At 39.5% G+C, this 15666-nt stretch overlaps 1 protein-coding gene across 1 annotated transcript; it reads right to left on the reverse strand.

Moving 5' to 3' along the window:
* Nucleotides 1-5670: 5670 nt before the first annotated feature.
* Nucleotides 5671-13934, reverse strand: LOC141767915 (mitochondrial coenzyme A transporter SLC25A42-like). Its single transcript, XM_074635658.1, has 8 exons — nucleotides 13609-13934; nucleotides 13138-13272; nucleotides 10165-10276; nucleotides 9898-9923; nucleotides 8547-8713; nucleotides 8101-8217; nucleotides 7755-7906; nucleotides 5671-6963 (listed from the first exon to the last, which is right to left on the reverse strand). The coding sequence occupies exons 2-8, from the start codon at nucleotides 13210-13212 to the stop codon at nucleotides 6638-6640; spliced, it is 975 nt and encodes a 324-aa protein (XP_074491759.1). The 5' UTR covers nucleotides 13213-13272; nucleotides 13609-13934; the 3' UTR covers nucleotides 5671-6637.
* Between the last annotated feature and the right edge of the window lie 1732 nt (nucleotides 13935-15666).

A 15666-nucleotide genomic window follows, 5' to 3' on the forward strand; every position in this document is an offset into this window, starting at 1 on the left:
AATATAATAATTTAAATTAAATTCCAATTTAATCTGTAATGTTCTCATGCTCAATAGCTGTGTATCTACATTTATGTGTGTGTGTGTGTGCTGGGGTCGTCTCCCCGGCTCCCCTGAACTTGGTAGCCCCCCCCTGACACCTCATAAAATCTGTAGGCTCAGCCCACGGTGCACACAGAGGAGCAAGGTTAGGGGGTTTGCCAAAAGGGGGTTATGGTGGAGTCAGGACATGGGAGGGATGGGAGGGGTGTGAGATGGGGGACGGCTTTAAAAAGTCAGAGAACTTGGAGCCTAGTTTGTCATGCTAACTGCAGAGATGCCTTTGAATGTGGACGCAGGGAGCAGAAGGTTCACAGGACCCCGGCCATTCTCATGCAAAGTCTGTCTCCTTCGTCCGTCCACCCACCCACACACACACCCCCAGCCTTTACTCATGCAGGAGAAATACATACATGTTTATAAATGGGCACACACTCAGAGGCCTGGGTAGGGTGCCCCTTTCTTTATATGTGCTATATGTGAAGCTACATGGAGTGACACTGGAAATGAACCCATTTGTAAAAACATAAAATGACAATGAGTTGCAAAAATATGACATGGAAATTCATGAATAAATATTCTATAAAACATGTTGTATTTTAAATGAAATAACATGAATTAACACCCCTCCCTGCAATTGTAATAAAGCATCCAGACAACAGAAAGGCTGGACAGAGAAGGAGAATGAAGTCAGATGCTTGTACTCATTATATCATATTAATTCGTTATGAGGGAGGAATGCTCCCTAGCTCGCATTAACACCCATCATAACTTCCTGTGACCTTGACACTACCTTGACAGGCATTGGCATAAAATCGACCTCATTTCCAGACTGATTGTGAAAAATAATTTTGTACTAGCACAAATTCTATTTAAATTTCTATTTTGGCATCTGTATTAAATCAGCCTGCCTGCCCGATTCTTCCTCCTGCTCGCCGCTCGCCTCCACCTCTCATCTGTTTCACCTGATCCAGAGATCGGGTGGTGAGGGGGGAGAAGCTACATTTCATTTAGTGTTGAATCTGTTCAAATGCCAAGTGGTGAAAATGTCAGCGGCAGTACAAGCACACACACACCTATACATTTACTCTCTTTAAATGCAAACACTCCATGCAAATGAGTGTGTTGCTCCCTCCGGGGCTGGAAACAGTGAGGACACACACATACTGAGTGTGTGTGTCTGGATTTATGTGCTCAGATTTATGCGTGCTATAGTTTCACAACCAGGGACTGAAGGAGTCTCCATTTGTGTGTGTGAAAGTGTGTGTTTGTGCCCCCTCATCTGCACTTGGAGCAGCCGTTTGGAGCCTGTATTTGATTGAGTGAAGGCCAACGCAGCCTGAACACTCCCTCTAATGGAAGAGTGGAGCCCAGCAGCTCAGTAATGCACTGACCCCAGAGCTTTTACAACGCTGCCAGCCGATAAGTGGCAATATGCTGGATCTTATAAAATTAACAAGACTGAGCTATGGGGAGAGGGAGCTCCGAGGTTGTGCGCTGGGAGAGGATGACGTTCCTGTGGCACTTGTAAATATCAGCATGCATGCATGGAGGGATTATAGCTGTTCTTGAGTTTTATAGTCACAGCAGCGTGATTTGGTGTTTTCTCACTTGGCTTTTCTTAGGCACATTTACGGGGATGCGTTTACAGGCCTGTTTATGTTTGATAAAACGCCTCTCAAGGCTTTTTTAATGCTGCTGAATTTATGCAGTGGAAGCCAGGTGCTTGAGGAGCGAACACTGAGCTGGCCTTCAACATGAAGGATCCCAGCCAGTGTGGCTTTTTGCAGGGGCGCCACAGGGGTGTGAATATGCATATGTTTGCTATACGTTCCCTTCCTCGGCCTCCTGTGGTGTGACATCCACAGCTCAAAGTCAAACAGCACCTATAAGCCTGGTGGTGCATCTATTGTGCTCTGTGAAATACATGCAAAATTATATTACAGCCGCAGCCACTGTCTCACCGCATGCGAGTGTGATTTAGCTGTGAGAACGGCTTTATTCCTGCGTGCCTCCCAGTATAACCTCCTCACCTTTCGCACACAGGATCAGGCCGGGTTCCTGTGTGCGCGGGGAGAGGCTGTATTTGTGTGCATTTTCGCCCCATGTACTGTGCATTTGTGTGAACAGCTATTGTCTGCCAGCGCTCCAGCAGGGGCTTCAAAGTGAATTATTCATGCGAGATTTGAATACATGCAAATGGTTCACTCCCCTCTCCTGGCACAGATCCAGGTTACCTATGGCAACGGCGCCTTCAAGAAGCATCTTTCCTCCCCTCCTCCTCCTCCTCCTCCTGCTTCTCTCAGGCACCCGCCCTCCGACCATGTTATCCACCCAGTGGTATTGTTTCGATTGTTGCAATACCAGGCTGGGTGGCTGCACACTGTGGGGTGGCAGGGTATCCCATAATTCACAGTCAAGGTCATGTGGGCAGGAAAGGATGAGAGATGGAGGGATGGACAGATGGAAGGAGGGCAGAGCGCCTCCATCCAGCTGCTCGGACGTGAAGTTGAGGAGACACACAAAAAAGCGAAGCGGTTTCAGGTGATGCTATCACCAACGTGACGCACCGGGCACACACTACTCACCTCCTATTCAGATTTAGCCACAGCTCATGCGCACTAACCAGTGCAGCAAAACAGGATGAGCACGGGAAAAATGATTACCTTTGAACGCATCATACCATTCTTCAAATATCTTTAATGTATTTGAACCAGTAATTATGATGTCACTAATAAATAAAACATGCCGTCTTCAGTAAATGTTTAATAAAAAATAAACACATTTTGATATTAAGATTTGGTTTGATGTGTGTGCAGTCTTCTTTAATATTGATATTTTTAAATGTAAACTACCCATTTATTTAGTCTGGCTTTCACGCAGTGTTTTACAATCTTAGTAGTTTTATTATTTATACTATTTTATACTCTATTTTACTCATTTTGAGTAAGTGTTGATCATTATGACATTTGTCAATTTATTTGTCAATCGCTTGTAAAGCACTTTGAAGTGTATTTGATTTGTTCAAAATGTGCTGTATAAATAAAGTTTGATTGATTGATTGAATCTATTTGATTTGAGTGTAAAAAAAACAACAACTGATATTTATGTCCTGAATGTATTTTCAATAAATGTGTTGCTGAAAATCTTTTTTTTTTTTTCATTTTTTTCATTTTTTTCATGTTTGTCTATAATAGCTGCTAATGTCTGTGTAACTATTTTTTCAATCAATTGCTTTGTAATAGAGTCTGTATAAATAATACAACAAGAAAAATAACAAAAATAAAAATATTATTAAAAAATGGGGCATGAGTTCTATTTTCTTAAAAATTTAAATTATAATAATTCTCAATTTCACAACCACCATCATTTTGACATCAAACATCTATGTATAAAACATATAAATGCAAAAAACACACAATACATACGTTATTTATGCAATGTTTCAACGTGTAATTATCCTTGGCAGTGTTTTGTAGTATGATGAATTCACTATTTTTGTTTTATTTATGTAATATTGACACAAAAAAAGCTCGATGAAAAGCGTATAAAATAAAACACAGGAGAGTAAAATAACAATAGGAGTGTGTGTCTTAGTGAGCAGAGGGCAGGTCAAGTTCAGGCCATGAGGTGATCAGAGCCTAACTAACCTCCATGATGGTCCAGGATGCAGAATGAGAAGAGCAGCAACTCAATGCTGCCATCTACTGAGAGAGAAGAGACACAGCAGGTGGTCTCTCTCACACACACACACACACACACACACACACACACACGTGGGTCAGGTGTGATTAATCAAATAGATAGTCATTCTACATTATTATATATATGAAATATCATGTATTTATATTTTAAAGCTTAACATGTTTTGTTATATTTGTTGAAATTCTCTTTACATCCCAACACTAATCAATAAATCTAATTTTCTGACAAAATCAAAAACACTTACATATGGCTGAATGTATATATGATTGAATGGCTACCTACCTACCTGTCTGTCTACCTGTCTGCGCGCACTCGATGCGCGTCCCCGGAGTCTTCCACAAGCTGCTGCCTTGACAGCTGTGAGTACTAACAATAGACATGTTTATGTTCTATATATGTTTGTGTTCATAATAATAATGTTGTGGGAGTGGTTTTGGAGGGAGGCCTGAAGGGAAGGACTGTTAGTGTTGTCGACTTGGCCACTTTCTAGCTAGATTGAGCAACTTTTAAAGCTAGTTAACAGCTAATGTTCATTAGAAAACAGTTGGCAACACTGAGCTAGTATACTCTGGCTAGTTTCTCAACATTACTAACCAAAGTCCAACTAAAAGTTCCCAGTCTTTGAGGGGAAATAGGTGCAAAACACAGAAACATAAAGTCATTGATATAGTGCTAATGTAATTAAGACCACATTTTTATATCAAAATATAATAAAAGTCAGTGAATGCACCATTAAAAAGTGAAGATATTTGTGCGAATAGTACAAACCTACTGTAACCAACCCTATTCCAATTTACAACTTAAAGCAGCAGTGGGTAGAAATAGAGCAAATATGATTATTATTTTTTATAAAACAGTCACTATATCCTGGCAGTAGTGCATGAGTCTCTGTGTCCTCCGGTGCTCCTAATGGCATCTGCAAGATTTCACAGACCGGGAGTAAACAAGCAGTAAGAGCCGAGCTGGAGCCTGACGTCTCTGAGCAGCTGTCAATCACTCACGAACTCCGATCAAACGGTCAAACTAGGCAGCGCTGATGAAATATGAATCAATATCCTGTTACTGTAATGCCTATTTCTCTCCTCAAATGTTTTCAGAATCATCTTGTAGTGTACTGTTTAGCTGTAACATGAGAAAGTTTGAGATCAAGTTGAGGAAACACCAAGCACCGCCCACCAGCCGGAGCAAACCTTCTCATTTTACAGCTAAACAGTACACTACAAGATGTTTCTGACAACATTTGAGGCGATTAGATTAGATTAGATTTTTTAAAGCCTGAAAACGGAGCCATGAGGAGGTGCAGAAGTCTAGTTTTCTCCCAGAACACTTGAAGGTCACTATGTCTGACGGCTGTTGTCAGAAAATGTGACCCCACTGTACCTGTCTTTTACTGTTCTTTTTGAGTTTTGTGAATATATCTTTAAGTGAAAAATATCCAAATACATTTATGGTTTTTAACAATTTAGTTTTGTGTGTTTTCTGTCACATATTTGCCTCATTTATTATACAGGTACAGTGGGGATCACATATTCTGACGACATCTGTCAGAAAGAGTGACCTTTTATTTAATTTATTTATTTATTTGATAGGAACAGAGCACGTTAATGAACATCAGTATAAAATACAGGATGTAAACATGCAAGAGTTAGCAAGAATGCACAAGTAGAAAAGACAAAGTACAGTGTGCAGCAAGTTAAAAGTGATAACAGTTCTGTGTTTGAGATAAGAAAAGTGGAATATGTCGGGCACGTGTAAGCCATTCCAATATTTACTTCCCTTTACTGAGAGCACACTTTGACCTCATGTGTTGCTGGCACAACTCATGCGTCTGCGGTCACAGATTTCAGTGTAACACCACTACTGGTGCGATTAGCTTTGCTTATCACACGGCCCCCTCAAGTGGACAAAAGGACTCATTGCTCACGGTTGTGAATGGACACTTTATTGAAGAGTCAGAGTAACTTGAAACTGTAAACGTACATCTTTGGACATAATGCCGTTTAATGCTTTGGCATATTTAGATTTTTAAAGTAAAGATGGAGTCAATAATGTGGACACAGTGCAAAAATACATCTTAATAGTATGCACATAAAGCAAAAATCTGTTATATATATATAGATTTATTACTCAAATTAGACATTTTAGTACTATATCCTCACTCCTCCTCAGACATATTAATAATACTATATCACTCCTCCTCAGTGCTGGATGGACAGTGAAACTGTGCAGTCCTGCTGACATGATCACCCTCCTAAAATCAATCGCTCAGTCAATCTCAATTCAACCCACAGAGGCACCATCATAAAATTGAAAATTAAAACATATTGCATAATTAAAATCATTCATTACAAATCATACCCCTGAACAATCAGGCTGAAATAATCAAAAGGACAACAAAGTAATGCGGTTAAAATAAAAATAAAATTTGCCCTCCAAATTAAAAGCAATAAAACTCATTAAAAACAAGTTCTCTCTGTTGAGACAGGATTAATTTGAAAGAACATTGCAGGTCTATAAAGTGCAAGTATTATCTTATTAACACAACACAAACAAAGTGCTCCATATCATCCGTCAAATACTAAACTTCTCTTGATCCACTGTTCCTCGGTTAATCACTTTAGCCACCCTGATGGCGACGTGATTTCAAAACAAAGTTGTGATAGTGTGATTCTCTCTCTGTCAGTGAATCCTGACTGTGCATTTAACAAAATGTGAGAAACTTTGTTCCTTTGTGCGCAACGGATCTCCTGTCCTCTCACACCCTCCTCCGGTCTGAAGGGAACAGGAGTGTACAGCAGCAGGACGGCTTTGCGGAGTGCAGAGACTTTTTATAGCCATGTGACAGAGTTGACCACCTCCCTCGGGTCAGTCTGTGCTTCTCCTCTCTTGTCTCTCAGTGGGTGAAGTATCCCATCTGATGCATTTTGAGCAGAAGGCTGTGAGTGATGTCAAACGTGGTGAGGCTGATCCCCACGGCGACGGGCCCTTTAATCCAGTTCATGCTCAGGCCTTTGTATAGTCCGCCTACGACTCCCTCCTGCTTTACGATCGCACGCATGGTCCCCAGAATTGTGCTGTACGAAGAGCCGGTGACGCCGGCTGTCTGCATGCGCCGACGCACCACGTCTAGAGGGTACGAGGCAGATTGTCCGATCAGGCCGGCGCAGGCGCCAAATGCCAGGCGCTCATAGGGGTATGGCTGGGGTCGCTTTGTTTTTTCTAGAGCGAAAGAAAAAAAACAAGAAAAGAAAGAGTTCAACATCTGAATGACACATTTTTATTCAGCTAAACATTTAAAATTCCACTTTATTGAACTGAATGTAGACATTAAAAGGTCCAGTGTGTAGGATTTAGGGGAATGTAATGGCAGACATGGAATATAATATTCACAACTATGTTTTCATTAGTGTATAATCACCTGAAACTAAGAATCGCTGTGCTTTCGTTACTTCCATATCTACGCTCATAGATACGCTCATACCTATATAGAAAGCAGGTGCTCCTCATGGTTGCGTCCAGATGGTAACCCGCAAATTGCGAAATCTAATTTGAGATCTGCAAAAACTCTCGCAAGACTCGCTGCCCGCAACCTATCCTAACCTCAACTATTCAAGATCAATGCCTAACCTTAATTATCTCGCGGGTTACCTTCGAGACACGTCCCCTGTTGATGGAGTACGCCATGTTTCTACAGTAACCCAGAACGGACAAACCAAACACACTGGCTCTATTGAGGGTCTTTCACGTTTTCTCTGACATGCTTGTGAAATTTCGTTAACGTGAGCCGCAGAGAGCAAAAACCACAGTAACGCCAGCTGACATCTGAATTTCGTTGCTGCTAAAGTAGGCGAGGCGAAGGTCCTGAAAGATACCACGGCGTTACCACTGTTTTGCACTTGGCGGCTCACGTTACCACAGTCTTGGACAGGGAGGAGTGAGCGGAGGGGTACTCAGAGGCCACTAAATCCTACAGACAGTCCCTTTAAAAAGAAAAGAAAAATGATCAGTACCTGTGTGTAGCTTCTTGAGGGTCTCGTATGTGAAGAATGTGATCCCTGCATATGGGATGACACCCATGATAGTGGGAGTGAAGCCTCTGTAAAGGGTCCTGATGCCCTCCTCTTGGGAGATCCGCATAAAGACGTGCATGATGTTGCAGTACCTGTCCCAAGAAAAAGCATTTTTAACATTATGAGTGGTATTGTATGACATTTTAGTGACTGCCATGCACTGCAATGGTCCATTTTATTGTAGTGGCAAGACAACAATGGGACTAATACACACAAGGGTGACACCCTCGGTACACAGTAGTGTGCGTTATGGGAGTGTAACAAATGGGATGGGATGGAGGCTTACATTTCTCTGGCTGTGACTGCCATCCTGGCTCGTACCATGTCCAGAGGGTAGGTAAGCATGGTAGCAGTGGTGCCGGCCAGAGAGCCAGCCAGGAAGCGTGGTAGAGGAGGCAGAGCTCTGAAACAAACAACACAATCATCTGTAGTAAATAATAATAATAATAATAATAATAATAATAATAATACAAAAAAACATTATTTTTGCTGATTAGAAAACAAGACGTCTATCGACATGCTAAAGGCTGTATTTAAAGGTCCACTGTGTATGCTTTGGCGGCATCTAGCAGTGAGGTTGCAGATTGCAAACAGCTGAAACTCCCGTGTGCCTAGTGTGTAGGAGAACCACGGTAGCCGATGCGAAAACATGAAAATGTGAACGCCGCGTATCCATGACCTTAAACTAAACTAATAAAATCATCACTACTGAAAGACAAACTCTCTACTCACTTGCCCTGGTAGCCGTAGTAGCCCCCCAGTACTTTTTTGTACTGGTCATGTGAGCAGAACTGGATGGCAGCGTAAGGCATGACCCTGATCATGGTGGCAGAGTTGCCCCTCCACAGGCTGAGCAGCCCATCCTTCATGTAGCTGCAGTAGATGAACCTGAAGGCCTCCTGAGGGTGGTGGATATGTCGGGTTAGGAGCACAGAGAGACGCCCTGCATTTTTCTACATCTAATAATCTAACACGATAATCTTAATATGCTACATGGGCATTATCATGTAGAGATTTTAGGAATGAGTGCGTCAGTGTGGCTGTTACATAATGACAGAGCAGAGATCTACCAGATAAACTCTAGAGTTCTAACTGAGGTTGTTTTTGTAATTGACATATTTTTTAAAATGTATTTAATAATTGTTTAATATAGAAAGTGTAAAAAGAAAAATATTACCCATCTTAATAGATACCTTAAAATAACTTATTTTATCTGTTTTTGCTTGTTTTTCTAAATACTCAATTTAGAATCAGGCTGAACGATTTTGAAAAAATATTCCAATTGTGGTTATTTTGACTGATATTGCAATTACGATATGATTTGCGATATTATAGGGAATGATTTTTACATAATTTTTCTCATTTTCAGATGTTTTTTGTCGATATTTCATATGTTTCGGTCTGTAGAATATGATGTGTAGACCAGTACATCTCTGCTGCATCACAATATTTAATATAAAAAAATGGTATTTTGACACACATTTCGCCTTTAACAAATATTGTGCCTCTTGCGATTTGAAAATTGCAGTCGTCCATATTGAGATTTCTATAAAATTGTAATTAATTGTGCAGCCCTAATTTAGAATTGTATAAAATAGGTTGGTTACTTTTATTATTTGTTGTTTTTTCATTTTAATTCTGCTGTTTTGATCTCCAAATAATATTATTATTATATTTCTATTATTTTATTATATAAATATATTATATATACACACACGTCTTGTTTGTACATACTGCTTTTGTCATATACATAATGTCCATATGCTATTATTTTTTATATGTAACGTATGGTTAACAATTTGAGTATCTTCTGTTTACAATGGAAAAACACCAATACAAATAATTTTTAAAAAATAGAATAAATATTCATATGAGAATCTGTAACCACCAAATTATTTTTCTTAATTCATACTTGATAAATGAAAATAAATCAATTATCAAAATGGTCACAGATTAAATTCCAGCATTAATACATTCTGCCTTTAAACTTTGTCCTGGCTGCCAGTGTAGCTGCATATTTAATGAGGTCACTACAGAATATATCAATGACTGATTTACTGCTAAAACAGACACGTGAACTCACCTTAGCTGAGAATCTGTTGGTGGACACTGTGGAACAACAAGAATCACGGTGAACCTCAGGGTTAAACCACAAGCTCTCCCATGCAGGCTAAACATCTACTAAGAGGATTAGCAATGAGTTAAGAACAGTTGCAACAAACAGTCATTGAAAACAGAAAAACACTTGTTGCATTATCCGTGGATTAAGTCACTTATATATACAGTAGCCTAATTTCTGCACTAGATTCTATATTTGGAAAGAAATCTTTGTGAGGAATGTTGTTCTTGCCTTGGAAAATTATCTTTGTCCGATCCAGAGGTGCAATAACTGTTTTGGCTATAGCTCCAGCAAACGCCCCACACAGAAGGGAGTCCACCGCCGTCCATCCGGGCCTCAAGTCCTGTTTGGACACAGAAGACATTTTGTCACGTTACACTAATAACACATAGGGTTGTGGATCGATTAAAATATCTAATTGCGATTAATTGCATGATTGTCCATAATTAATCGCAAATTAAATCGGCCTTTGTGTTGCAGGATGTTAGAGACTCCATCTGCAAACAAACAGCGGAGCAATTAAAAGACAATTAGTTGAATCCTGAGGGTTTTGTTAAAGGTCAACAATGGGCTGCTTTTTACAACTAAAGGGAGCTGTTACAAACCAGTGTTCATAATCATTCATCTGTCTGTTTGTGAGGTAAAAGCTTGGACGTTTGATTCACAAAATCTTAAATATTAATGTGTTTTATTAACTGTTTTTTAAGAGGCACAGGTCAGTATATGTAGAACAGCAAAAACGGGAAATGAAAGGAATACACCACATTTAATAGTGATCAAAAGCATGTTGTATAGACATATTAAACATAAAAAATAAAGAATATAGATGTGTGAGTAATAGTAATAGTAGGGCTGTCAATCGATTAAAATACTTAATCGCAAATTAATCACCCATTTTTTATCTGTTCAAAACGTACCTTAAAGGGAGATTTGTCAAGTATTTAATACTCTTATCAACATGGGAGTGGACAAATATGCTGCTTTATGCAAATGTATGTATATATTTATTATTGGAAATCAATTAACAACACAAAACAATGACAAATATTGTCCAGAAACCCTCACAGTTACTGCATTTAGCATAAAAAATATGCTCAGATCATAACATGGCAAACTGCAGCCCAACAGGCAACAACAGCTGTCAGTGTGTCAGTGTGCTGACTTGACTATGACTTGCCCTAAACTTCATGTGATTATCATAAAGTGGGCATGTCTGTAAAGGGGAGACTCGTGGGTACCCAGAGAACCCATTTTCATTCACATATCTTGAGGTCAGAGGTCAAGGGACCCCTTTGAAAATTGCCATGCATCACTATTTAATTCACTATAGAAGTGAGCGCCATGTGAGTCAGAGTCATAAGAGTGACTATTCTGATCATAAGTTCCACTTCCTCCACGATTATCTCCTCAACTGCAGTCGACAACTACAGTATATAATTCTGGTCTTAATCTCATCTAACAACCAAAACCTTTTCAGATAGAGATCCCTGAAGTAAAATCTTATCAAATGGGGTCCTAATGTGTATCAATTGAGGGTTCCTTGACACGAAAAAGGTTGAGAACACTGTTTTAAAGTGTGGACAAAGAAAGTCCTTTATCTCTCATCATGTGGCTGTTTGATCGTCACAAATATGTAACACAAATGTCATATGCTGCTTATCAGCACAAACACTCCCATGTCTATACAGCAACAAAGTTAAAATCTGCACGTGGATTAGTGCCAGAATGACTCAACTGTTATAAGAGATAACACTAACTGAAGCATAGCGGTTTGTGTGTTTATGCACGCACATGAGCATCATTGCCTCTGTTGGAACGAACAGTTGAACCCAATAAACATCGACTAACTGACAAGAAGAGCATTTGACACAAATAACAACTTAAACCAGATGAGGGATGACACAGTTTTGGATTTCATTCATTTACACTAGGGCTGTCAAAGTTAACGTGATAATATCGCAAATTTGTTTTAATGCCACTAATTTATTTAATGCATTAACGCAACTTGAGATTTTTAGCTTGTAGCAGGCTCAGTTTTGAAGTATGAAGGTACTGGTATCATATGAAACTAGAAAACCTAAGGAATCCATTGGTACCAACCATCTCATACTAGCTTGTCGCGAAGGAGGTTAAATAACGCTCCAAACTTGCGCTAAATTTTGGCGAGGAAAAATTGGCATGGCCATTTTCAAAGGGGTCCCTTGACCTCTGACCTCAAGAATGGGTTTTATGAGTACCCACGAGTCTCCCCTTTACAGACATGCCCACTTTATGATAAACACATGCAGTTTGGGGCAAGTCATAGTCAAGTCAGCACACTGACACACTGACAGCTGTTGTTGCCTGTTGGGCTTGAGTTTACCATGTTATGATTTGAGCATATTTTTTATGCTAAATGCAGTACCTGTGAGGGTTTCTGGACAATACTTGTCATTGTTTTGTGTTTTTAATTGATTTCCAATAATAAATATACACATAAATTTGTATAAAGCAGCATATTTAATTGTATTGTATAGTATTAAATACTTGACAAATCTTCCTTTAAGGTACATTTTGAACAAATAAAAAAGTATTAACTATGGACAATCATGCGATTAATCACGTTTTAATCAATTGACAGCCCGAATTTACAAGTTAAAATAAGTTTTTAACTATTACAGCTTACCATTTAATCAACAAACTTCATATACTGTCTACCAACTGTAACCCTGTGATAATAATACAGCAAACATCTGTCATGATTCTCCTTATTCCACACTCCCTACAGTGTTGCTTTGTAAACTAATGCCAGCTTTAGATTAGCTGGCACCTCCCTGCTATTTCGAGCAATGTACTGGTAGAGGCATGTCCTCTTAAACTATGTGTAGTACCAGGAAGTACAATTACACTGTTAGGAGTACACACACAGTATGGTTTGTTTGAACTTTTACGGTTGATTGAAAAGAAGTCGGTGCCTTTTAAAAAGGGATCTAAACACAATGCACACACACTGTCTAAAAGTACAATTTGAGATTGACTAATGGCTGAGTTTCCTTCCTCTCTTGGTGGTTCATGACCTGATTTTAACACAATTTCCAACTGAAGCGTTTGTAAACAAGGTCATTGATGTTGTAATCCATATTTTAAGCTGCTCTAATGTGTCACAGCAAAATGCAATATTTGTTCAGAACAATGTGAATGAGTGATAATAAGAGAAGTGCTCACCTTTGCTTGGCTGGAGGGAGGCAGAGCTAGCACAGTGGCCTGGGCCACTGGATGGTCGGTCACACGGTGGGCCATGTGTGCCCTTCACTGATCACTGGTTTAGACACTCAAGTCACTCATTCAGGAAAGAAAACACTATAGAAGAATATGAAAAAAGCATGCATTAATAAGACAAACAGAACAGCAGCCAGGCGTGTCGCACTGCCTCAGTATATCACAGCCTGCCTTGTAAACAGGGTGTTGCATTACTAAAGCTCTGCTGTGCAAATCCAGCTCCAGCACATAAACAAATACAGCACTTATCAATCTGACCCACTTTCCTTAAACTAGATGTGTGCACATAATAATAATGTTAGAGACCACGCCTCAAATAAATAAATAAACTGCGAATCATAGTTATATACATAATACAAGAACAAATAAACATCATTATTGCAGTTAAATGCACATTAAATGATTACATTTAGTTACCTTGGTTTGTGTGTAAGAGGACTCCCCTGTTTACAAGTCCTGTGCTGTGTTTGATCAGTCGCCCTGTGCAGATTCTTGCACACATTTCTTGTTGTGCTCGCTGGAGGCTGCAGTCAGTCCAGTCAATCACAAACTTGCACGTCTCTTCACGTTGTTGACGTTTCTAAAGATGATGGTAAAAGGCAGGTGTGTCAGTGTCAAAGCTGCAGCTAAGTGTGTGCGTGTGTTGTGTGTCGACTATTTATAGGCGACGACGACTGTGAGGAATCTCGGCCACTGCCTGGTTCTGCGCAGCACCAGATTATTTGGGGCTTTTCAAGGTCTTAGAGAAACTGGGACAGTGTTTTGGACTACAATACCCATGAGCGAGTCGCGTTGTTCTGGTGGAATCTCGCGAGATTATCTACAACATTGGGTTGCCAGTTTTACCTAGGCCTACTTGTTCATGCAGACAGAATATTTTGAGTTTCAGAGCAGTTTCCACACATACAACAACCACAATTGAATTAAATAAAATAAATACAATAAATTTAACATTACATGCTTCTATTAATTTACTAATCAGTTACCCCTAGGTAACATAAAGTTATTCATTTACAATACTGTATATACTGCTCCTATTTTTATACTTCCTTCTATTTAAATGGTTCATATTTTGTTACACTTTGTTTAGCTCTTTTTTGTATTGTGTTAGCTGATGCATCTTGTTTTTTGCATTATCCCCTTTGCTGCTGTACACTGCAAATTTCCCCACTGTGGGACTAATAAAGGAATATCTTATTTCAAGAATTATCAATTTCAGAGGGTTAAATAACTGACTGGACATTAACCTTTAAGAAATACTTTGGATGTTGATATTTATAAGATTTTTTGAAACTCAGTGTTGTTGTTTTTTTGCATCTAAAACCTTATTCTGGCTGATATACTGTATATGGAGGACCACAAGAGGTCATGTAGAACCCTCAACCAAAGCCTCGAAAGCCCCAATCCATCGCTTTTGTTGCTTTTCTTCTTTTTGGTAAACAATTAATCATGTATGACTAACAATCGTTACGCGGTTTGATAAAAGACTTACATTTATGGGCTTGTGACCATCCATCTCCCTCTTGATCACATTCCAGAGGTTTTCAATGGGATTCAGGTCTGGAGATTGGGCTGGCCATGACAGGGTCCTGATCTGGGGGTCCTTCATCCACACTTTCACTGACCTGGCTGTGTGGCATGGAGCATTGTCCTGCTGGAAAAAACACTCCTCAGAGTTGGGGAACATTGTCAGAGCAGAAGGAAGCAAGTTTTCTTCCAGGACAAATTTGTACTTGGCTTGATTCATGCGTCCTTCACAAAGACAAATCTGCCCGATTCCTGCCTTGCTGAAGCACCCCCAGATCATCACCGATCCTCCACCAAATTTCACAGTAGGTGCGAGACACTGAGGCTTGTAGGCCTCTCCAGGTCTCCGTCTAACCATTAGACGACCAGGTGTTGGGAAAAGCTGAAAATTGGACTCATCAGAGAAGATGACCTTACTCCAGTCCTCTATGGTCCAATCCTTATGGTCTTTTGCAAACCTCAGCCTGGCTCTTCTTTGCTTATTTGGTGCTCTGACAATGTTCCCCAACTCTGAGGAGTGTTTTTTTCCAGCAGGACAATGCTCCATGTCACACAGCCAGGTCAGTGAAGGTGTGGATGAAGGACCAAATATTGATTTCTGAACTCTTCCTAAGTTAAAACATTAGTATTGTGTTGTTTAAAAATTATTTTGAACTTGTTTTCTTTGCATTATTCCAGATCTGAAAACACTGCATATTTTTTGTTATTTTGACCAGTTGTCATTTTCTGCAAATAAATGCTCTAAATGACAATATTTCTATTTGAAATTTGGGAGAAATGTTGTCAGTAGTTTATAGAATATAACAAAAATGTTCATTTTACTCAAACACATACCAATAAATAGTAAAACCAGAGAAACTGATAATTTTGAAGTGGTCTCTCAGTTTTTTCCAGAGCTGTATATATATATATATATATATATAGATAGATAGATAGATATGGATATAT

This window comes from Sebastes fasciatus, chromosome 5 (genome assembly GCF_043250625.1).
Source record: "Sebastes fasciatus isolate fSebFas1 chromosome 5, fSebFas1.pri, whole genome shotgun sequence".
Taxonomy (NCBI): Eukaryota; Metazoa; Chordata; class Actinopteri; order Perciformes; family Sebastidae; genus Sebastes; species Sebastes fasciatus.

What these genes read in the sequence shown, in the direction of transcription:
- LOC141767915 (XM_074635658.1), bottom strand. Translation starts at nt 13,212, where the DNA reads ATGGCCCACCGTGTGACCGACCATCCAGTGGCCCAGGCCACTGTGCTA. An exon ending in CTCCCTCCAGCCAAGCAAAG is followed by an intron (nt 10,277 to 13,137) that starts GTGAGCACTTCT and finishes GTGTCCAAACAG; the next exon opens with GACTTGAGGCCCGGATGGAC. An exon ending in GCAGTCACAGCCAGAGAAAT is followed by an intron (nt 7,907 to 8,100) that starts GTAAGCCTCCAT and finishes TTCTTGGGACAG; the next exon opens with GTACTGCAACATCATGCACG.